We start from the raw sequence: 23,035 nt of genomic DNA on the forward strand, positions 1-23,035 counted from the left end.
GGGGCCGCTCCTGGTTAAGGCTTTTAACGAGTCTCGGGAACTGGGAGTACTCCCCCCAACGCTATCGCAGGCATCAATTTCTTTCATCCTGAAGCGAGATAAGGACCCAGAGAACTGTGGATCGTACAGGCCAATTTCTCTGTTGAACGTTGATGCTAAATTGCTGGCAACGATCTTGGCCACTCGAATAGAGGATTGTACCCTGGAGGTAATCGGGGACGATCAGACGGGATTTGTGAAGGGCAGGCACCTGACGTCAAATATTAGACGGCTTCTTAATGTTATAATGATGCTGGCTGAGAGGCGCGAGGTTGAGGTGGTAGTAGCCATGGACACGGAGAAGGCCTTCGACCGGGTGGAGTGGAAGTACCTATGGGACATTTTAGGCAGGTTTGGGTTCGGATAGGGATTTGTGGAGTGTGTCCGGCTGTCATATCAGGCCCCGACGGTAAATGTAAGAACCAACTGAGTCTGGTCAGAGTATTTTAGTCTCTGCAAGGGGACAAGACAGGGATGTCTGCTCTCCCCATTACTGTTTGCCCTGGCCATAGAGCCCTTGGCAATGGTCCTTAGATCATCAAATGATTCTCCCTCTATGCGGACGATTTGCTGCTCCATGTCACAGACCCGGTGGGGGGGGGGATGGCCAAAATCATGGAGCTACTAAGAGAATTTGGGCGATTTTCAGGTTACAAGTTAAATATGGGAAAGAGTGAGATGTTCATGATCCAGGCATGAGGGCAGGAAAGGAGACTGAGGGAGTTGCCGTTCAGAGTGGTTGAGAGGAGCTTTAGATATCTGGGGATTCAAGTGGCTAAAGATTGGGGGCAGCTTCATAAGTTAAATCTGGGCAAAGCGGTGGATCAAATGAAAAGGGAATTTCGCAGATGGAACATGCTCCCGCTGTCGCTGGCGGGGAGGGTCCAGGCGGTGAAGATGACGGTCCCTCCGAGACTGCTCTTCTTTTTTCAATGTCTTCCGATTTTTATCCCAAAGACTTTTTTCAGGAAAATGAACGCGGCGATATCGGGTTTTGTGTGGGTGGGTAAAACTCCGAGAGTAAAGAAGGCACTCCTGGAACGGGGACGCGGAGAGGGGCCCTCCCGAGCTTTATTAACTATTACTGGGCGGCCAACATATCAATGGTCAGGAAGTGGGTAGTGGGGGAGTGGTCGGTGTGGGAGCGAGTGGAAGCAGTATCCTGTAAGGGTACGAGTTTGAAGGCTTTATTAACGGCGCTTCTAACGTTCTCGCCGGCTCGGTACTTTACGAGCCCTGTGGTGGTGGCAGCCCTTATGGGGGCAATGGAGGCAGCACATGGGATTGGAGGGGGCGTCAGTGTGGTCACCGATTTGTAACAATCACCGGTTTGCCCCGGGGGGTCTGGATGGGGGCTATAAGGGATGGCGGCGGGCAGGGATTGAGAGATTTGGGGACCTATTCATTCAAGATGGTTTCTCGACCTTGGAGGCATTAGAGGAGGAGTTTGAGTTGCCGGGCAGGAACGGGTTTCGGTACCTCCAGATATGGGATTTTTCCGGAGGCAGGTTCCTGGCTTTCCTCGCCTCCCCCTGAGGGGGTTACAAGATAAGGTGATGTCAAAAACAGAGTTTGGTGAGGGGAGGGTCTCAGAGATATACAAGGAACTGATGGAGTGTGAAGGAGCCCCCATTAGGGAGGTGAAGAGGAAGTGGGAAGAGGAGCTGGGTGAAGAGATAGAATTCGAGCTGTGGGAAAAAGCCCTGAAGAGAGTCAATTCATCCTCATCTTGTGCCAGACTTAGCTTGATCCAGTTCAAGGTGGTCCACAGGGCCCACATGACGATAGCCTGGATGAGCAGGTTCGTTGAGGAGGTGGAGGAGAGATGTGGGTGGTTTGGGGGTAGCCCGGCGAACCATGTTCATATGTTTTTGGCATGTCCGAAATTGAGGGGATTCTGGCAGGGATTTGCGGACGTTATGTCAGAGGTCCTGGAAGGAAGGGTAACTCCGAATCCAAAATTGGCAATATTTGGGGTATCGGAAGATCCGGGGCCAACGTGGGGAGGGAGGCCGATGTTCTGGCCTTCTCCTCCCTGGTGGCCCGGAGACAGATTTTGCTGGGATGGAGGGACTCGGAGCCCCCGAAGTCAGGAGTGTGGGCCAGCGATATGGCAGGGTTTCTCAGCCTGGAGAAAATTTAATTTGGTTTGAGAGGATCAATTCAAGGGTTCGCCCAGAGATGACTGGGGGGGGGGGTTGTTTAAGAAATGTTAATGTGTTAAACTGTGAAAATTACAAATGCTTCAATAAAACATTTTCTAAAAAAAAAAAAGAAACGTTCAAGATTCTCAGGGGCCTTGACAGGATGGACACAGAGGTTGTATCTCCTGGTTGGAGACCGCAGAGGGTTTTAGAGTCTCCTTTTTTGCATATATTCAAGGCAAAGATAATTTTGGTCTCTCAGCAAATCAAAGCACATGAAAAGTGAGCAGCAAATTTAAGGTGAGGTCGGAGATCAGTCATGACTGTACTAAGGGGCTTGAGGGGCTCTATTGTTTATTCCTACTCCAATTTATATTCTTATGCGCCTTCAGCTCTCTAGGCCACAAAGCTGTAAAAGTTCAACTCTGAACGTCTCCACATTCCGATCGCATCTTTAAGATGCTGCTTAAAAACTACATTTTAGACCAAGCTTTAGGTCACCAGTTCTAATATCCCTTTATGTGGCTCGGTATCGTATTTTATCAATTAAGTGTTCTGGGGACATTTTACATTAAAAGGTTCGATATAAATGTAAGTTGTGTTGTTTTAGCTTATGATTGAACATTAACTGTATGTTGTCTGTATGTTATCAGAGTAGAATATGTTTCAATTGATAAGTATTGTAGGCTGGTGATGGGGGACATACAGTCCATGGCAAATTGTACTTTGGGGAAACCTGACATGTCGGTGACATGTAGCCCTCTCCCACCCTGCTGCACTCTGTCAAACAGAAGGAGATGGCATAGTTCTTCCTCTTGGCATAGCCAACCTCGGTACCTCTCTGATAAATCAATATATTATGAACTGGAATATGTAGTTGATATCACCTGATCAGCCTGAAAGGACCCTGTGGTATAAAAGGTGAAAAGCCAGGGTGACCATGGCGACCACAGAGCATGCTGTCTATTCCCTAATCAACGCTACAGCTTTGGTTATAAAAATTGAAAAGTTTGGTGACTGCCTTCTTGGTAAAATGATGGTGCCTAAAATGTTGCTCCTGTGCAAAGGTGAACGTTACAGTAGTGCTCCCTGAACAATTGTTGTGACACAGCTTCCTGCTGAGTGCCACCTCCTCCTGCTCTGTGGTGTGATCTACGCTGCTCCTCCTCGTTTGCCAGGTCCAAAGGCAGCCTACTGAGCCATCCATAACTGCAGCCAAATTATTTCTGAGATAGCCAACAACGATACAACTCCAACAAATCTTTCTCTGTTTACACAAAGTGAACTAGTGGTTGACTTAATAAACTGCAGTTAAGCAGCAGCCTGCAATAAGGAACCAGCAACTGCCTGGTGCTGCATGATTCTTATAAATATGCAAATGTTGGACCTTCCTTCTGGTTAACTGTGTAGATATGAAATGTTATTTGTTAATTGTTAACTGTTATGCTGTACAAGTGTAGCAGATGGTGAATGCAGCATGAGGGTATTCAAAAATGGAAAACTGTATTGCAAAAAGCGCAGGACATTATTGTTCAATTTACATGTTCCCGATATGCATTACTGATGACAGTGGAATTACCTTCATCAATGTGGCAGGCACTTCCTGCCCACCGAATTGTGATCTTAGTAGGTGACTCAGTGCCTGAAAAATGGGTGCATGTGACTGAATTTCTAGGGCCTGGTGTTTAATACTCTAACTATCCAGTACATAACCACAAGAGCATCTGCTGAATTATCCTCTTGCTATTTCCAATCATATTTCAACAGTCTAATCAGAGCACTTACAGTGCAGAAGGAGGCCATTCGGCCCATCGAGTCTGCACCGGCCTTTGGAAAGAGCACCCTATCTCAGCCCACACCTCCACCCCATCCCCGTAACCCAGCAACCCCACCCAACCTTTATGGACACAAAGGGCAATCTATCATGGCCAATCCACCTAACCTGCACATCTTTGGACTGTGGGAGGAAACCGGAGCACCCGGAGGAAACCCACGCAGACACGGGGAGAAAGTGCAAACTCCGCACAGACAGTGACCCAAGCCAGGAATCGAACAAGGAACCCTGAAGCTGTGAAGCAACTATGCTAACCACTGTGCTACCGTGTCCCATTTATCAATATTTTTGACTTTCTGTGGTAAGGATCCTGTGATGGATTCTTATATTTACGATGTGCATGGCATTAAATCTTATAAAATACTGAAGGGAAGACAGTTCATAACCTCTTCTTTAGTGCCAGCAGTGCATCTTCCCTTTCCAGGCCCCACCAGCACTTCTTCTTCTACTGACCCTGTCACAAATTATGGAGAAGGGGATGTTTGAATGATGGGACTTGGATGTCAGTAGGGTATCAAGGGTCAGCACGGCGGCACAGTGGTTAAGCACTGCTGCCTCTCAGTGCCAGGGACCCAGGTTAGATTCCGACCTCGAGTGACTGTGTGAAGTTTATACATTCACGTGTCTGCGTGGGTTTCCTCCGGGTGCTCCGGTTTCTTCCCGCAGTCCAAAAAGGTGCAGGTTAGGTGGATTGGTCATGCTAAAGTGCCCCTTAGAGTGGTGTTGCAAGAATAGGACAGGGGATAGGGCCTAGGTGGGGTGGTCTTTCGAAGAGTCAGTGCAGATGCGATAGGCCAAATGGGTTCCCTCTGCACTGACGGGATTCTATGATTCTATAAAGAGCAGGCAGTACGGACAAAGTGATGGAAGGAGTGAAAAAATAATGAATTCCTTGATCCTTCACCATTGTGCAGCTCTGTAAACAGCAATGCTTATCTCCTGGATTGATTTATGTTTATATATAACATTGTGGTGCCCAGTTATGGCACCAGTATGGCAAGTATGCCTGCTTCATGACTCTAACATGAAGTCACAATAGAAGGGGTGCAAGGGTAAGAAACAAATTCTATCTTAAATTTCTTGGCTGGCCAGATCAGACTAATTCTGCAACAAAATTTCTAGGTTCATGCAGGCATAAATTATGGTGTTGAATTAGTTATATGCATGCACTCTTATGTTGTTCACAAGATACCTTGAATGGTTGCAAAATTACCAGTGTCCTACCTGCAGGATCATATCCTCGATACGTAAGTGGTTCAATATTAACTGTTTTTATAAATTTCTTAGTGCCAAGAAGGTTTTGTAGAATGACTTCAACATTATTATAAGGATCTCCTGGTGTATTGCACCATAGTTTATCCCTATAAATTAGGAAAAACAGTGCTAATTATAATTATGTTCTTTTCTTGGTGTTCCATAATTGGGGCTGCTCATCTTCTGAGCCCTTATTTCCTAATATCTAAACAACATAATATAGTTAGAACAGCAAAAACTCTTCGGCTGGGATTCTCCGTTGTGAGTCCGTCTGGTTACTGCTGCTGGCGAGGACGGAGAATTTGGCGCTCAGCCAAATCTTCCATTCACTGCAACGGGACCGGAGAATCCCGCTGCCGTGAATGGACGGAGAATCCCACCCTTAAATGTTTAGGCCACAGAGTTCCATACAGCTATCTATTTTGTAAAATGTATAAAATTCTGCAACAGAATTTGCCGTCAGGAAATCCGCGGGTGTGAGTGGGCTGCCGGCAAAACGGAGGATCGCGCTGACGAAGAATCCAACCCATTCTGTTTTGGTTGCCAGTTGTGAAATTACATAGAAAATAAGGCACAGAAACCGACCATTTGGCACGTGTGCTGGTAAGTGACTCCATGGGCAGGATTCACGGTTTCTGAGACAAAGGGCAGGATTCTCTGATTTTGAGGCTATGTCCGGAGGAAGTGTCTAGTTTTACAATGAAAAAGTCGGCGGCGCCCCCGCACAGATGCTCTGCCCGGTGGGGGGCTTGCAGCGGCACAGGGTAAAATGCCCAGCATTCCCGACATAAAAGACCGGAGAATTGCTGGGTCCGTGGCCGGGTATGGCACAGCGACGACCTGCAGCGGTCGTGCCGGACAACATGGCGCCGACCGCACACGGACCCGGCTGGCCAAATAGTGTCCCCCTGGACCACCCCCACCAGTCCCACCCCCAGGCCCTCTCTGAAGCCCCCCCCGCCAGCAGCACAGCTCCCCACCCCCCACCCCCGCCGACTGTGGCGGCGCTGGACACAGTCCGCAGCAGCCACGCCAGGTTTACAAAAAGTCAGACAGCACCTGCAACCTGCGTGGTTGTGAACTCGGCCCATCAGGGGCGGAGCATTGGGAGAGCCGTCAAAGCGACGTGCGTGCTGACATGGTCGCAACAGCGTGCGGCGAGCTCCTAGATGATGCCAATCTGGGGGGGGGCGGACCATCCGAAAAACGGCGCCGACCCTGATTCGGTTGCAAACGGGGATTCACCGCCCGATCGCCGGATACGATTTCGGCGTCGGGCAATGGACAATCCCGCCTTAAGTGTTGACGCCGGTGAAGAATTCGTGGAATTTGACGACAGCAAAACTGGTGCCGCACTTGGACCGATTCAGCTACAGTTAGGGGCTAGCACCGCGGTCACGTGGAACACAATCGATTCCAATGAGAAATAGTGCGGGATCCGCCGGTTTCGCGATTGACACTTCGGAGGCTAAGAAGCTGCAGTCGCACATACACACTTCACTCCCCACACACGCCATCCCAGCCAATAATTTGGCAGCAAGATGCGCGGCCCCACACACACTGATGCGGAGCTGGAGATCCTTCTGGATGTGGTGGATGAGAGGCGGATGACCCTGTACCCTGGCCCGGGAAGGAGGCTGCCAGTGCCCTGGCCACTGAAGCCACCAGCAGCCCACCCTCTGGGCTGCATGCGCGGACTGCACCCCACCCCACCAGGCCACTCCCAGGAGCAGGTCGCTCATAGCCATCGGGAGCGGGAGAAAACAGAGGGGGACCGCCGGGCATGCGGTCCCCAACCATAACAGAGCAGAGTGCCCTGGACGTGGTCGGCGGCCTGGAGGAAAGGGAGGTCGCTGGGGTGGAGGTCAGCCATGGGCAAGGAAGTGAGACCATGCTGAGTTGCGATTCCTCGTGACACGTGTGTCAACACCCCCCCATCTTCATCACTAACCCATCCTCACACACCCTCACTCTCAGTATCACCCTCACCCCCACACCACCCTCACCATCACCCTCACTCCCACCCTACTCCATCCCACCCTTACCCCCACAACACCCTCACCCCCACACCACCCTCAACCCCACACCACCCTCACCCCCACACCACCCTCACCATCACCCTCACTCCCACCCTACTCCATCCCACCCTTACCCCCACAACACCCTCACCCCCACACCACCCTCAACCCCACACCACCCTCACCCCCACACCACCCTCACCATCACCTCACTCCCACCCTACTCCATCCCACCCTCACCCCCACACCAACCTCGCTCCCACACCACCCTCACCCCCACACCACCCTCACCCCACATCACACTCAACCCCATACCACCCTCACTGCCAAACCATCCTCACCCTCACCCCCACACCACCCTCACCCTTTACCCTTGCCCTCACCTTCACACCACCCTCACCCTCACACTACCCTCACCCACATCCCACCATCATCCCCTCTCCCTCCCCGCCAAACCCACGGTCTAATAATGTGTCTTGGCTTGTGTCTTGCAGAACCTGCTGGAGATGGGGTGGGCCCATCTGGTGTCCGCCACCTCCAGCCACTGCCAGAGCCGGAGCCCCCCTGTGAGCCAAGTAGTGACAAGGGGAGCAACTCGGACAGTAACCCTCGACAAGAGACGCAGGTCACCCCGGAGCTCAAGCCTGAGGATGACACTGATTTCCCGTCACAGCTGTCTCCAATACCTCCACCATCCCAGAGATCCACTCACCTCGGCTGGGCACTTTAGTGAAGCGGCCCCTGGGACACTATCTGAGCACCATACAGCTGCTCCGGTACAGCAGATGGAGGTAGGAACACCCGAGGGAGTGGATGGCCGAGGGCGGGCCAACCCCCAACCCCAGGGTTTCGGTCTTCTGGAACAGACAGTCCCATTGATTTGGAGATGCAGTCGCAGAGCTAGGGAGTACATGAGGGGTTGTCGGCGAGCATCCAACACCTGCAGGCGCAGGTGGAGGAGGTCCAACCGCGTGCAGGAGCAGGTGGTGGCATTGACCATGTGTGCCATGCAGGCCAACACCGAATGGGGGGTGTCCGCGGTGGAGGCATTGCGGGCAACGGTTTTGGCTATGAATCAGCATGTCCAAGGCCTGGGGCATTCTGTGCAGGCGCTGGCCAGGACAGGGTTGCCGTCTCACAGGCAGCCATGTGCCACAACCACCTGTACATTGCAGCTTCTGAGCGTGGCCCAGTCAATGCAGGCCATAGATGGAAACATCGGCGACATTTCCCAGGTGGTGGTCAATGTGGAACAGACACAGAGGGAGGTGGCCCAGTCCCAGAGGGAGATGACACAGTCACTGCTGATGTGTCAAGCACCCAGAAGGTGGCGGAGTCCCAGATGGAGATAGTCCACACCCCGTGCTCAATGGCCGCGAGCATGCAGACCCTGGTCGAGACCAAAAGGGGCTTCCAGGGCTAGCAGCGCCAGGTGGCGGGGTAGCCTCAAGCGTAAGCTCTGCTCACACCCCCATCCCATGGAGTAACGCAGGGGCCGCCAAGCACCCCGAGGGAGGAGGAGGTGATGGCGTCCATGCCGGTGACTCCCGCAGGGGAGGTGCCGGACACCACATCACTCCGGGCTCCCCCCCGCCCCCCCACTCCTGTCCACCAGGACGGTACCATGCCACTTGGGACACCCGAGCAGCAGCCAGGCGATCATGGCCTGATCACCTCAGAAGACGGCCGCCAACGGGGACCCAGGTCGTCGTATGGCAGGAATCACAGCAGGCCACCTCCACTCCTGTCTGGGAATCCACCCATTTGTAGCATTGGGGTCCGTAAAGCCAGAAAGTTAGACACCAATTAATTTGCAAGGGTGCAGGGCACAGTTTAGTGATAGGGACTAGGGCACAAATCTGTATATACATTGTCACATAAACAATTGTTCACAGTTACAACCTGCCTCAGTGCTCGGTCAGATGGTTATGAGGGGTGGGCTGGTTTGGGCTGGCCAAAGAGGGGGTGCAGGGGGAGGGGGTTGGAATCGGCAGATGTTGTGGCTGGGCTGGGCTGGGCTCCACCCATGCTGCCCCGACCATGCCCCCAGGGATTCGATGGGACTGTGTGATGGGATGATCAGCTTGCACGCAGGGATCACCCAGGTGGATGGTGGAAAATGCTACCATGGGCAGGAGTCAGACATTGTCAAACGATGCGAAGCACGAAACATAATTTCAGAGTGGGTTGTCATCAACCTCCATCCCACGGACCAGACCCGCTGTTCCTGGAAACCCAGGGCCCGCATCCTGTAGTGCGGCAGGTATGTATCACGGAGGATGTTACAGGCAGAGGGGTGGTCAGCGGGGGAGATGCGGCGTCCGTGCCCCTGACCAGTTTCCCCCCCGACCCTCTATAAGTCAGTGAACCTGGAGGCTATCAGAGTGTCCTGTGCGCGCTGGCCCGGGTGTGGCCTCCCCTGCCTGCCTGAGCCCACGTCCTGCCCACTCTCCCCCTCCCCGCATCCTCATCATACAAGGCCTCATCAGACATCCTCTCCTCCAGCACATTGCCCCTCTGCTGCACAATGTTGTGGAGGACGCAGCAGGCCACCAGGATGCTGGCGATCCTCTCAGCATCATACTGGAGGGCCCTTCCAGAGTAGTCCAGGTACCTGAACTGCATCTTCAGGATGCCGAAGCACTGCTCGATTACTATCCCGAATCGCTGCATCGCCATTGTTGTAGTGGATCTCTGCATCGGTCTGTGGCCTCCGGATAGGCATCATCAGCCACGACCATAGTGGATAACCCCGGGGAGGGGGGGGTTTCTTGAACATGTCAGGAATCGTTGTGTGCCAGGTTAAAGGCGTCATGTACACTGCTCAGGTATCGGGTGCAAGCGTGAATGATGCGCAGCTGCTGGTCACATATTAGCTGCACATTCATAGAGCTGAACCCCTTTCGGTTGGTGTACAGCGGCCTGTCATCTGCACGTGCCTTTAGGGGGACATGCGTTCTGTCAATCACCTCCTGGACCCGGGGTATGACGGCGATGGCGGCGAACCCCATTGCCCGGGCATCCTGGTGAGCTCGGTCCACATTGAAATGGATGTATTGAGCCAACTGGGCATATTGAGCCTCCGTGACGGCACGGATGCACCTGAGCACCAAAGTCTTTGAGATCCTGGACAGGTCCCCATTTGGCACCTGGACGGACCCCGTGGCGTAAAGGTTCAGGGGACCATCACCTTGACAGCCACCGGGAGCGGGTGTCCTCCCCCATACCCCCGCGGTGCCATGATCTGGCAGGTATGTCGCAGTTCCCCTGCTCAGCCGGAGTCTTCAACGACCTGCCTGGTCCGGAAGATCCTCGAATGACAGGTGCTGCTGACACACAAGGCCTCATGCGGCGCTCCTTGGCACCTCCTCTTCCTCGGCCTGTTGGGCAGCAGGCTCTCCATCCTCACTGTCTGCCTCCTGTTCCTCTGCAGCACGCTCTGCTGCTCAGCTTCCTCCTCCTCGAGCACTTCCAGCTCGTACAGCAGCAGGGCATCCTCCAGGGCTACGGCGACTAGGAGGAAGGCCACCATTGTTGATTGAATTCCAATATCCATTGTCTCCAGGGGGTGAAAGGCCGGCATGTTAGCATGGTGCGTACCTCTGTGCCCAACCAGGTCCAACGGGGCACACGATGGCCCCTGTTGGCATATCAGCCTCTGTCCCCGCATGCCCACCTCCGCCCCCCACATATCCGCACCCCGGGCCCGTGGGGGCCTGTGGCACTGGTGCCCTTCCCTGATTCCGGGGGTACCGTCGGCTTGTGCTGCCCTTGCCAGCAGTACACTCCGCAGCCCCCATCCAGCGCCCCCGTAAGGGCTATATTGGACGTTGTCTTGGGTGGGTCGCCTGGTGGCCCACGGCAGGTGGCAGCCAGGTTGGGGTGATATAGTGTAGGGTAGGGTGCGGGGTAAGGGCACCTGTTTTGTTACCTGTCTGGTAGGTAACATGTGCTACTCAAACCTTGGTTAGTGATGAGGTATTCTGAATCCAGATGAAGAAGATTCGAACTCTTCCAGTAGTAAAAAAGGGTTTATTGAATAACTACAACAATATTTACATGAGTTCTTTACTTTAACTTTGATACTAGTGATAAGGTTAACAAGATCTAACTATGGTAACTATACGTAACTCCATTGGCCAACTAAACTAGTCTGCTGTTGCTTTGAATACAGTGTACCCAACAGGGAGCGAGAGAGCCAATGTGGCTGCCCTTTATACCCCTGTTGGTCCGGCCCTCTAGTGATCATGTGGTGCGCCTGATGACACATTAACCCCTTGTGTACATGCACACATAGAGATCACTACATCCCCCTTTTTTTTCGTGTTACATATTTTCTGTATGTTGTAAAGAAAATTGAACAAACATAACGGATGCAGTTTGCAAATGCATGACATAAAATCAAAGAGTTAGTCGGTCAAATGTTAATACATTCAGTCTCTTGAGTTTTTTTTTGCTTGCGTGAAATAGGTGGACAAATGATGTTATGTACAAGTTGTGATGATCTTGACGATTATACAAAGCCAATTAATATTTTATGAGTCCATACTTTATGAGTTTGTTTGGTCGAGTTGCTTTCTTCTATTTTTTAAGTGGTGATGTTGATGTTGTTATTTCTTTGTGACCGTCGTCAGTGTTCCAGTGTTTAAGTAACCAAGAAGTGACTTCCGGGTGCGGCGATGACCAGCTAAGTCGCACGTTTCGGCAGCTCCCGGTGGAACGGACTTTTGGGCTCTTAATAAGAGCCCCAACGGCAATTTTAACGGCTAGAAGCACTGTGCGGTAAACCAGAAGGGAATCCCCCCTGGAAACGGATGGAAAAAGGAGAGGGAAGTGGCCAGATTGCAGTGGATCCTTTGGAGCAGCGGCAAGGAAGGCAAGCAAGAACCAAGATGGCGACGAAAGGTGGCAGTTTAACATGGGGCCCTGAACAACAAGAGTTTTTGAAATGTTGCGTGGAAGAACTTAAAAAGGAAATGAAGAAGGAGCTGTTGGCCCCGATATTACAGGCGATCGAAGGGCTAAAGGATGAGCAAAAGACCCAGGAGCGGGAGCTTCGGGTCGCGAAGGCAAAGGCTGCCGAGAACGAGGACAATATACAGGGCCTGGTGGTGAAGACGGAGATGCACGAGGCACACCATAAACGATGTGTGGAAAGACTGGAGGTGCTGGAGAATAACGCGAGGAGGAATAATTTAAGGATTCTTGGTCTTCCTGAAGGTGCAGAAGGAGCAGACGTCGGGGCATATGTGAGCACGATTCTGCACTCGTTAATGGGAGCGGAGGCCCCGGCGGGTCCGCTGGAGGTGGAGGGAGCATACCGAGTGATGGCGCGAGGACCGAGAGCAGGAGAAATTCCTAGAGCCATAGTGGTGAGATTCCTCCGTTTAAAGGACAAAGAGATGGTCCTTAGATGGGCAAAGAAAACTCGGAGCAGTAGGTGGGAGAACGCGGTGATCCGCGTATATCCAGACTGGAGTGCGGAGGTGGCGAGAAGGAGGGCGAGCTTTAATCGGGCCAAGGCGGTGCTTCACAAAAAGATAAAATTTGGAATGCTGCAACCGGCAAGACTGTGGGTCACATATCAAGGGAGGCACCACTACTTTGAGACAGCGGATGAGGCGTGGACTTTTATTGTGGAAGAAAAACTGGAATAAGCGGGTTATTAAAAAAGAACGTTTGAAACAAAGTGGTGGGGCGAGTATGGGGGGCGAAGAGGGGGGAAAAAGGGGGGGAAAGATGAGTTTTATGTTATTAATCCTGCGATGCGGTAACTTTTCTCTCTTCCACAGGTGGTGGTGGAGGGAGGAAGGGAGGTGGAGGAGATGGGGCGTTGGCCATGGTGGGTGGGGCCAAAAGGGAAGCGCGGGCTTCGTTCCCGCGCTATGATAATCATGGCGGGAATAGGGAAGCAGGAAGGAGGGGGCGTCGCACGGTGCGAGCCGAGGCCACGGGGGGAAGCCGAGGTCGGCCAGAGTTTGCTGACTTCTGGGAGCAACATGGGGGGTGTAACTACGCTAGTGGGGGATCTAGCAGGGGGGGTGGGGGGGGAGTTATTGGGTTGCTGCTGCTGGGGAGAGGGGGGAGCCGGAATGGGGTGGGGTGGGCGGGGTGGGGGGCACCGCCTGGGGGGACACAGCTGCGTGGGAACCGGGTGAGGAGCTGGAAAAAGGGGATGGCTAATCGACAAGGGGGGGGGGGGTAAAAAGCCCCCCAACCCGGTTGATCACGTGGAATGTGAGAGGGCTGAACGGGCCGATAAAGAGGGCACGAGTACTCACACACCTTAAGAAACTTAAGGCAGACGTGGTTATGTTACAAGAGACGCACTTGAAACTTATAGACCAGGTTAGACTACGCAAAGGATGGGTGGGGCAGGTGTTTCATTCGGGGCTAGATGCGAAAAACAGGGGGGTGGCTATACTAGTGGGGAAGCGGGTTATGTTTGAGGCAAAGACCATAGTGGCGGATAGCGGGGGCAGATACGTGATGGTGAGTGGCAAATTACAGGGGGAGGCGGTGGTCTTGGTAAACGTATATGCCCCGAACTGGGATGATGCCAATTTTATGAGGCGCATGCTAGGACGCATCCCGGACCTAGAGGTGGAAAGTTGGTAATGGGGGGAGATTTTAATACGGTGCTGGAGCCAGGGCTGGACAGGTCGAGATCCAGGACTGGAAGGAGGCCGGCTGCAGCCAAGGTGCTTAAAGATTTTATGGAGCAGATGGGAGGAGTAGACCCGTGGAGATTTAGCAGACCTAGGAGTAAAGAGTTTTCGTTTTTCTCCTATGTCCACAAAGTTTATTCGCGAATAGACTTTTTTGTTTTGGGAAGGGCGTTGATCCCAAAGGTGAGGGGGACGGAGTATACGGCTATAGCCATTTCGGATCACGTTCCACATTGGGTAGACTTGGAGATAGGGGAGGAAACAGAAGGGCGTCCACCCTGGAGAATGGACATGGGACTAATGGCAGATGAAGGGGTGTGTCTAAGGATGAGGGGGTGCATTGAAAAATACTTGGAACTCAATGATAACGGGGAGGTCCAGGTGGGAGTGGTCTGGAAGGCGCTGAAGGCAGTGGTTAGAGGGGAGCTGATATCAATAAGGGCACATAAAGGAAAGCAGGAGAGTAGGGAACGGGAGCGGTTGCTGCAAGAACTTCTGAGGGTGGACAGGCAATATGCGGAGGCACCGGAGGAGGGACTGTACAGGGAAAGGCAAAGGTTACACGTAGAATTTGACTTGCTGACAACGGGTACTGCAGAAGCACAGTGGAGGAAGGCACAGGGTGTACAGTATGAGTATGGGGAGAAGGCGAGCAGGTTGCTGGCCCATCAATTGAGGAAAAGGGGAGCAGCGAGGGAAATGGGGGGAGTGAGGGATGAGGAAGGAGAGATAGAGCGGGGAGCGGAGAGAGTGAATGGAGTGTTCAAGGCATTCTATAAAAGATTATACGAAGCTCGGCCCCCGGATGGGAAGGAGAGAATGATGTGCTTCCTGGACCGGCTGGAATTTCCTAAGGTGGAGGAGCAGGAGAGGGTGGGACTGGGAGCACAGACCGAGATAGAGGAAGTAGTGAAAGGAATTAGGAGTATGCAGGCGGGGAAGGCTCCGGGACCGGATGGATTTCCAGTCGAATTTTATAGGAAATATGTGGACTTGCTTGCCCCGATACTGATGAGAACCTTTAATGAGACGAAGGAAAGGGGACAGCTGCCCCCGACTATGTCGGAGGCAACGATATCGCTTCTCCTAAAGAAGGAAAAAGACCCGCTGCAATGCGGGTCCTATAGACCTATTTCCCTCCTAAATGTAGACGCTAAGATTCTGGCCAAGGTAATGGCAATGAGGATAGAGGATTGTGTCCCGGGGGTAGTCCATGAGGACCAAACTGGGTTTGTGAAGGGGAGACAGCTGAATACGAATATACGGAGGCTGCTAGGGGTAATGATGATGCCCCCACAGAGGGGGAAGCGGAGCTAGTGGTGGCGATGGATGCCGAGAAAGCATTTGATAGAGTGGAGTGGGATTATTTGTGGGAGGTGTTGAGGAGATTTGGCTTTGGAGATGAGTATATTAGATGGGTACAGCTGCTGTATAGGGCCCCGATGGCGAGCGTGGTCACGAATGGACGGGGGTCTGCGTATTTTCGGCTCCATAGGGGGACGAGGCAGGGATGTCCTCTGTCCCCATTATTGTTTGCACTGGCGATTGAGCCCCTGGCAATAGCATTGAGGGGTTCCAGGAAGTGGAGGGGAGTACTCAGGGGAGGAGAGGAACACCGGGTATCTCTTTACGCGGACGATTTATTGGTGTATGTGGCAGACCCGGCGGAGGGGATGCCAGAGATAATGCGGATACTTGGGGAGTTTGGAGAATTTTCAGGATATAAGCTGAACATGGGGAAAAGTGAGCTGTTTGTGGTGCATCCAGGGGAGCAGAGCAGAGAAATAGAGGACTTACCGCTGAGGAAGGTAACAAGGGACTTTCGCTACTTGGGGATCCAGATAGCCAAGAATTGGGGTCCATTGCATAGGTTAAACCTAACGCGGTTGGTGGAACATGTGGAGGAGGACTTCAAGAGATGGGACATGGTATCCCTGTCACTGGCAGGGAGGGTACAAGCGGTTAAAATGGTGGTCCTCCCGAGATTCCTCTTTGTGTTTCAGTGCCTCCCGGTGGTGATCACGAAGGCTTTTTTCAAAAGGATTGAGAAGAGTATACATGAGTTTTGTGTGGGCCGGGAAGACCCCGAGAGTGAGGAAGGGATTTTTGCAGCGTAGTAGGGATAGGGGGGGGCTGGCGCTACCGAGCCTGAGTACTACTGGGCCGCCAATATTTCAATGGTATGTAAGTGGATGGGAGAAGAGGAGGGAGCGGCGTGGAAGAGATTGGAGAAGGCGTCCTGTAGGGGGACTTGCCTACAAGCCATGGTGACGGCGCCATTGCCGTTCTCACCGAAGAAATACACCACAAGCCCGGTGGTGGTGGCTACTCTGAAAATTTGGGGGCAATGGAGACGGCATAGGGGAAAGACGGGAGCCTCGGTGTGGTCCCCGATAAGAAATAATCATAGGTTTGCTCCGGGGAGAATGGATGGGGGATTTGGAACATGGCAAAGAGCAGGAGTAACACAATTGAGAGATCTGTTTGTAGATGGGACGTTTGCAAGTCTGGGAGCACTGACCGAAAAATATGGGTTGCCCCAAGGGAATGCATTCCGGTATATGCAACTGAGGGCTTTTACGAGGCAACAGGTGAGGGAATTCCCGCAGCTCCCGACGCAGGAGGTGCAGGACAGAGTGATCTCAAAGACATGGGTGGGGGACGGTAAGGTGTCAGACATATATAGGGAGATGAGAGACGAGGGGGAGATTATGGCAGACGAGCTGAAAGGGAAATGGGAAGAAGAGCTGTGGGAGGAGATTGAGGAGGGGCTGTGGGCTGATGCCCTAAGTAGGGTAAACTCATCGTCCTCGTGTGCCAGGCTAAGCCTGATACAATTTAAGGTGTTACACAGGGCGCATATGACTGGAACACGGCTTAGCAAATTTTTTGGAGTAGAGGATAGGTGTGCGAGATGCTCGAAAAGCCCAGCGAATCACACCCACATGTTCTGGTCATGTCCGGCACTACAGGGGTTTTGGGTGGGGGTGACAAAGGTGCTTTCGAAGGTAGTGGGGGTCCAGGTCGAACCAAGCTGGGGGTTGGCTATATTTGGGGTTGCAGAAGAGCCGGGAGTGCAGGAGGCGAGAGAGGCTGATGTTTTGGCCTTTGCGTCCCTAGTAGCCCGGCGCAGGATACTGTTGATGTGGAAGGAAGCCAAGCCCCCGGGTGTGGAGACCTGGATAAATGACATGGCAGGGTTTATAAAGCTGGAACGGATTAAGTTCGTCCTAAGGGGATCGGCTCAAGGGTTCACCAGGCGGTGGCAACCGTTCGTCGAATACCTCACAGAAAGATAGAGGGAATGGAAAAGAAGAAGACAGCAGCAGCAGCCTGGGGGGGGGGGGGGGGGGGGGGGGGGGGGAACCAGAGGGATTCTCAGGGATGTTAATATACAAGTATAATATGTACAGGTTGTTGTTATAGATAATTGTATATTGGACTGTTAAAACATATTTTTGGAGAATAATTATCTGGGACAAGGCAGTTGCCATTTAGTTTTGTTTTTGTTTATATATTATTTATTTCTTGTTTATAAAACTGGCCATTGTTATTTATATTGTTATATTACTGTGTAAAGGATACACAATGTACTGTGATGGTTGGCCAAAAATTTTCAATAAAATATTATTTTTAAAAGTAACCAAGAAGTCATCCATGAGGTATTTGAATGGTCGAATCACTTTGTTGTCTGATTTATGCTTTTTTTTTTCTCTGCTTGCGGTAGCGATTCGGTGTTACATCTTTGTTGTCTGACCTGGACATTTTCCTGTGTTTGTGGTATTGATCCTGTATGTCATCTTTGTTGTCTGACCTGGACTTTTTCTTGTGTTTGTGGTATTGATTCTGCATGTCATCTTTCTTGAAAGCTGGTTTGCTTGTTTGTTGTGGAACAAATGTGAATTTGTGAGATTTGTTGCCATGCCATGGCATGTTTGTACTCTTGCCATTGTTTTGCTGTGTGCTGTGGCATTGTCCTTCATGTGCAGAGTTGTACCATGTTGTACAGGTCGTTGTTTCATTGTTGTCGATTCTGTCTTGGTTGTTTTCGTTGTCGTTCTTGTTGTTGTTTTCGTCATGCTTGTTTCTGTTTTTGCTGCCGTTCTTGTTGTTTTTCTCGTCGTGCTCATTGTTTCTGTTTTTGTTATGCTTCTTGTTGCGTTTGTAGTTTTTGATGTTGCTGTGCGGTCAATGAGTGTTCCGTTTGGATGATGTGAGTCATTGTCACAGTTATCACTACAGCACCCTTATGGCTGGTGTCAGTCTGCAGAACCAGGAGCGAAGGGTGCGCAGCAAGATGGCTGCTTTGCAGGCAATGGCGATCCATATGTGGGTAGCGTCCCAGTCCCATGGGGGGGGGGGGGGGTGGCGGTCACCCCAACCACTCGGCCCATTCCCTCATCATCCCCCCTCTCCGCCGGCTCTGGCAGCCGGCCGGGCCAGTGTCCGGCCCAGCAGCCCACAGTTGTGCCTCTCTTGTGTCCTCGCACCTCTCTCTCCCTCATCAATCACAACATCAGTTTCATGATTTTTAAAAGCATAAGTCAACCTTGCCATCAGAAACTTGGCCCATTGGAGGCGGAGAATCGTGGAGGGCCCGGAGAATACCAGGTCAGGCCCGCTAATGATATACAAACGGTGTTTACTGTACGGGCGTGCTGGACCACACTGACGCCGCTGTCGAGTTGATGGAGAATTGCTTCACAGTGCCAGGGACCCAGGTTCGATTCTGGCTTGGGTCACTGTCTGTGCAGGGTGTGCATGTTCTCTCCGAGTGTGGGGGGATTTCCTCCGGGTGCTCCGGTTTCCTCCCACAAGTCCCGAAAGACGTGTGTTAGGTAATTTGAACATTCTGAACTCTCCCTCTGTGTACCCGAACAGGTGCCGGAGTGTGGTGATGAGAGGATTTTCACAGTAACTTACTTGCAGTGTCAATGTAAGCCTACTTGTGACAATAATAAAGATTATTAGAATAATGATTATTATATATATTTACAATTAGACACTGACTAGGATGAGGCATGAAATGTTATGAAAGTAAATTAGATTTATTTATTATTCTGCAAACTGATTGAGGCAGATGTTGATGACATGACTCAGAACACTTTCAACCCTGTTCCTCCCCATTACCCTGCACTGTCCCGCAATCACTGCACACATTTCACTAAACATCCTCTCCTAATGGAGAGAGATTTCTGGGGCTCTGACACAAATTTTTAATTCCTCTCTGGCCACGGGGGAGGTGCCAGAGGTCTGGGGAACAGCTGATATGGTCAAACTATTTAAGAAAGGTTGTTGAGACAAGCCAGGGAACTACAGACCAGTGAGTCTCACGTCAGTGATTGGGAAAATACTGGAGAAGATTCTGAAGGATAGAATCTATCTCCACTTGGAGAAGCAAGGTTTGATCAGAGATAGTCAGCATGGCTTTGTCAGGGGGAGGTCATGCCATCAACTTTGACTGAATTTTTTGCGCATATAACCAAGTATATAGATGATGTTGGTACAGTTGATGTAGTTTGCATGGATTTCAGCAAAGCCTTTGACAAGGTCTCACATGGGAGACTTATAAAGAAGGCAAAGGCACAGGGAATACAGGGTGATTTGATAAGGTGGATTCATAATTGGCTTAGCTGTAGGAGACAGAGGGTGATGATAGACAGCTGCTTTAGTGTCTGAAAGCCAGTGTCAAGTGGCATACCACAGGGTTCCGGTTGGGTCACCTATTCTTTGTCACTTATATAAATTACATAGATGACAATGTGGGGGATAGGATCAGTAAGTTTGCGATTGACACAAAAATTAGCCGGGGGTTAACAGTGAGGTTGAGTGTCTTGGGTTACAGGAAGATATAGACGGGATGGTCAAATGGACAGAATCGTGGCAGATGGAATTTAACCCTGAAACGTGAGGTGATGCACTTTGGAAGGAGTAATTTGACAAAGGAGTATACTATGAAAGGTCTAATACTGGGAAGTTCCGAAGAACAAAGGGACCTTGGCGTGTTTGTCCGTAGATCTCTGACGGCAGAAGGGCAGGTTAATGGGGTGGTGATAAAGGCATATGGGACACTCGCTCTTATCAATCGAGGCATAGATTACAAAAGCAGAGAGATCATGATGGAGCTGTATAGAACTTTGGTGAGGCCACAGTGGAGTACTGTGTGCAATTCTGCAATTCACATTATAGGAAGGATGTAATTGCACTGGAGGGGGAGCAGAGAAGATTCACCAGAATGTTGCCTGGGATGGAACATTTAAGTTATAAAGAGAGGCTTGATAGGCTTGCACTGTTTTCTCTGGAGCAGAGAAGACTGAGGGGTGACCTGATTGAGTTGTACAGGATTATGAGGGGCGACCTCCGGTGGCAGCCATGATGTGAGCGGTCGCACAATTGGCAGCTCCTGCTCGAGGCTGTTTTTTTTTACCTTTTCCCTGTTCGGAGGGTGGATGTGTGGCTGAATATGTTGTAAGGCTGGCCAGAGGGAAGGCTGACTCCACTGGTGGGACTGGTGGATGGATCCACTGACTAAAAGTGGGCCTAAAACAAGGGAGCATTTGGAGCAGGAGAATCTTGGTGCGCCACAGCTTAAGATGGCGGAGGGTAAAGGGCCTGCGCTGCCTACTCAATGGTCGATGGACCAACAGGTGGAATTCTTGAACGAGAAGTTCAGCCAGCAGAAGAGAGAGGCCCATGAGGACCTCGCCAAGGCTGTAGATCTGCTGAAGTCGGGAATCGATCGAGTGGAGCAGAAGCTGGAGTCCCAGGGCCAAGCCATCCGGAAAGTGGAGTAGGCGGTGGGGGAGCACGAGGAGCAGTTGGCTTTGTTGGCGCTAAGGTAGGAGTAATGCGGGTGGTCCAGAAGTGGATACAGGAGAAGGTAAAGGACCGTGAGAACCGCTCCCTGAGGCACAACTTGAGAACTGTAGGGATGCCTGAAGGCATCAAGGGAGCGGACCCTGCCATGTTTCTGGCTGGAATGCTAGAAAGGCTGATGGGAGAGGGGGGCCTTTGACTGGCCCCTGGAGGTCGACCGAGCGCACAGGGTGCTGATGAGGAAACCACAGGCGAATGTGCCGCCCAGGGCAATGGTGGTGCGTCTTCACCGGTTCCTGGACAAGGAAAAGATTCTGAGATCAGTGAGGCTGACGAGGAGATGTACCTGGGAGGGGAGTGAGCTGCGAGTATATCAGGACCTGGGTCCGGACTTGATGAAGAGGGCTGGGTTTAACCAGGTGAAGGCTGCCCTCTTTAAAAAGGGGGTGAAGTTTGGGATGTTGTACCCGTCTCGTCTCTGGTTGACGTTTAACAACAGAGAGCACTTCTTTGGAACGAGAAAGGAGACGATGGACTTTTTGAGAGACAAGGGACTGGCACGTGAAGGAGGACATTAAAGTGTGGAGATGAATGTTGGTTTCCCCCCTGACCCCTCGCTCTTTGGTAATCCCTGTATCTTTTGTTCTATTGGTGGTTGGGGAACTTTCCTCCTCTGAGATGTTTCGATGCGATGGGGGGCGAGTGCACCTTTTGTGCTTTTGTGTTTTCTTTCTCTTTTTGTTTTTTATTGTTGCACTGTTGGTTGCGAGATGTTCAAGCGGGGGGCGGGGGGGGGGGGGGGGGGGCGGTGCCGTGCAGTGGGGGAGTAGGAGGTTTTGGCACCTTGGGCGGGGGCTGCCAGGCTAGCTGCGCGGGCTAGTTAACGGGAGCGCAGTAGGGAGTGAGCAGGTGGTAAGTGAAGTAGAGGGGGATGGGGTTGTTGTTTTATTTAGGGGAAGGGTGCTGCTGACAAAAGATATTGTTGCGGTGTCGTTCGTTATATGGGAGGGCGTGAACCATGTCCACATGTTTTGGGCCTGTCTGAAGCTGGAGGGATTTTGCCAGGGATTCGCTTACGTGATGTCAGAGTTACTGAGGGTGAAGGTGGTCCCGTGTGCAGAATTGTCAGTGTTTGGTGGAGTGTCGGAAGACCCGGGAGTCCAGGGACTGAGAGAGGCCAACGTTCTGGTCTTTGGCTCTCTGGTAGCCCGGAGAAGGATTCTGTTGGGGTGGAGGGATTCGGAGCCAGCGAAACGGGGGATGTGGGTGAGGGACCTCACGGAATTCCTTACGCTGGAGAAAATTAAGTTTGCCTCGAGGGGGTCGGTGGATTGGTATTCCCGGAGATGGAAACAATTTATTGACTTCTTCCAGGACAGCTAAGTCAGCACGGAGCAAGGGGGGATGGGATTTCGGGATTAATAAGAAACGGTGGAGGCAGAGAGGGTGGAGGGACATGGTAGGGAGGGCGGATTGTGGTTGTTAACTTATTTGGTTATGATGTTTGTTCTCTTTTTGGTCTTGGTTTTGGTTGTGTTTGATGTTTATTTATCAATGCCTTAATAAAAATAATTATTAAAAAAACTATTCTGAGGAGCATGGATAGGGTGGATAGGGAGCAGCTGTTCACCTTAGTTGAAGGGTCAGTTACGAGGCGACACAAGTTCAAAGTGAGGGGTGGAAGGTTTCGCGGGGATTTGTGGAAAATATTTTACCCAGAGAATGGTGACGGTCTGGAATGCACTGCCTGCGGTGGGATGCTTCACATCCTTTAAAAAGTACCTGGATGAATACTTGGCACACCATAACATTCAAGGCTATGGGCCAAGTGCTGGCAAGTGGGATTAGGTGGGCGGGTCAGGGCCTTTCATGCGTCGGGACAGACTGGATGGGCCAAAGGGCCGCTTCTGCACTGTAATTTTCTGTGATTCTGTAAAGCTCACACATTCACCACCATCACAGCACTCACTTATCCACAACTTACATCTCACACACATAAACTGCCACCTATTCCACCATGATAGCCACATTCTCCAAACTCCTCACATGTCTCATTAACAAACTTCACTCTTTTCTGCAGGAGAATGTTATACAAAATGCTGCCACCCAAGAAGGAAGAGAGCATTTGAGCTCTAATTAACCTCATATTAAATTGATCTTTTCTCTACACCCTAGCTATGGCTGTAACATTACATTCTGTAGTCTCTCCTTCCTTCCCTATGTACGGTATGAGTTGTCTGTGTAGCATGCAAGAAACAATAT

General features: G+C 51.5%; 1 protein-coding gene across 1 annotated transcript in view; it reads right to left on the reverse strand.

The window, feature by feature from the left end:
- The window catches only part of LOC140427287 (uncharacterized), a 254,987-nt gene that overhangs the window by 129,317 nt on the left and 102,635 nt on the right, over positions 1 to 23,035 (reverse strand). Inside the window, exon 3 of the mRNA XM_072512861.1 lies at positions 5,242 to 5,378. Coding sequence (XP_072368962.1) covers positions 5,242 to 5,378 — 137 coding nt within the window. The remainder of the gene's footprint in view (positions 1 to 5,241; positions 5,379 to 23,035) is intronic.

Source organism: Scyliorhinus torazame, chromosome 7 (genome assembly GCF_047496885.1).
Source record: "Scyliorhinus torazame isolate Kashiwa2021f chromosome 7, sScyTor2.1, whole genome shotgun sequence".
Lineage (NCBI taxonomy): Eukaryota > Metazoa > Chordata > Chondrichthyes > Carcharhiniformes > Scyliorhinidae > Scyliorhinus > Scyliorhinus torazame.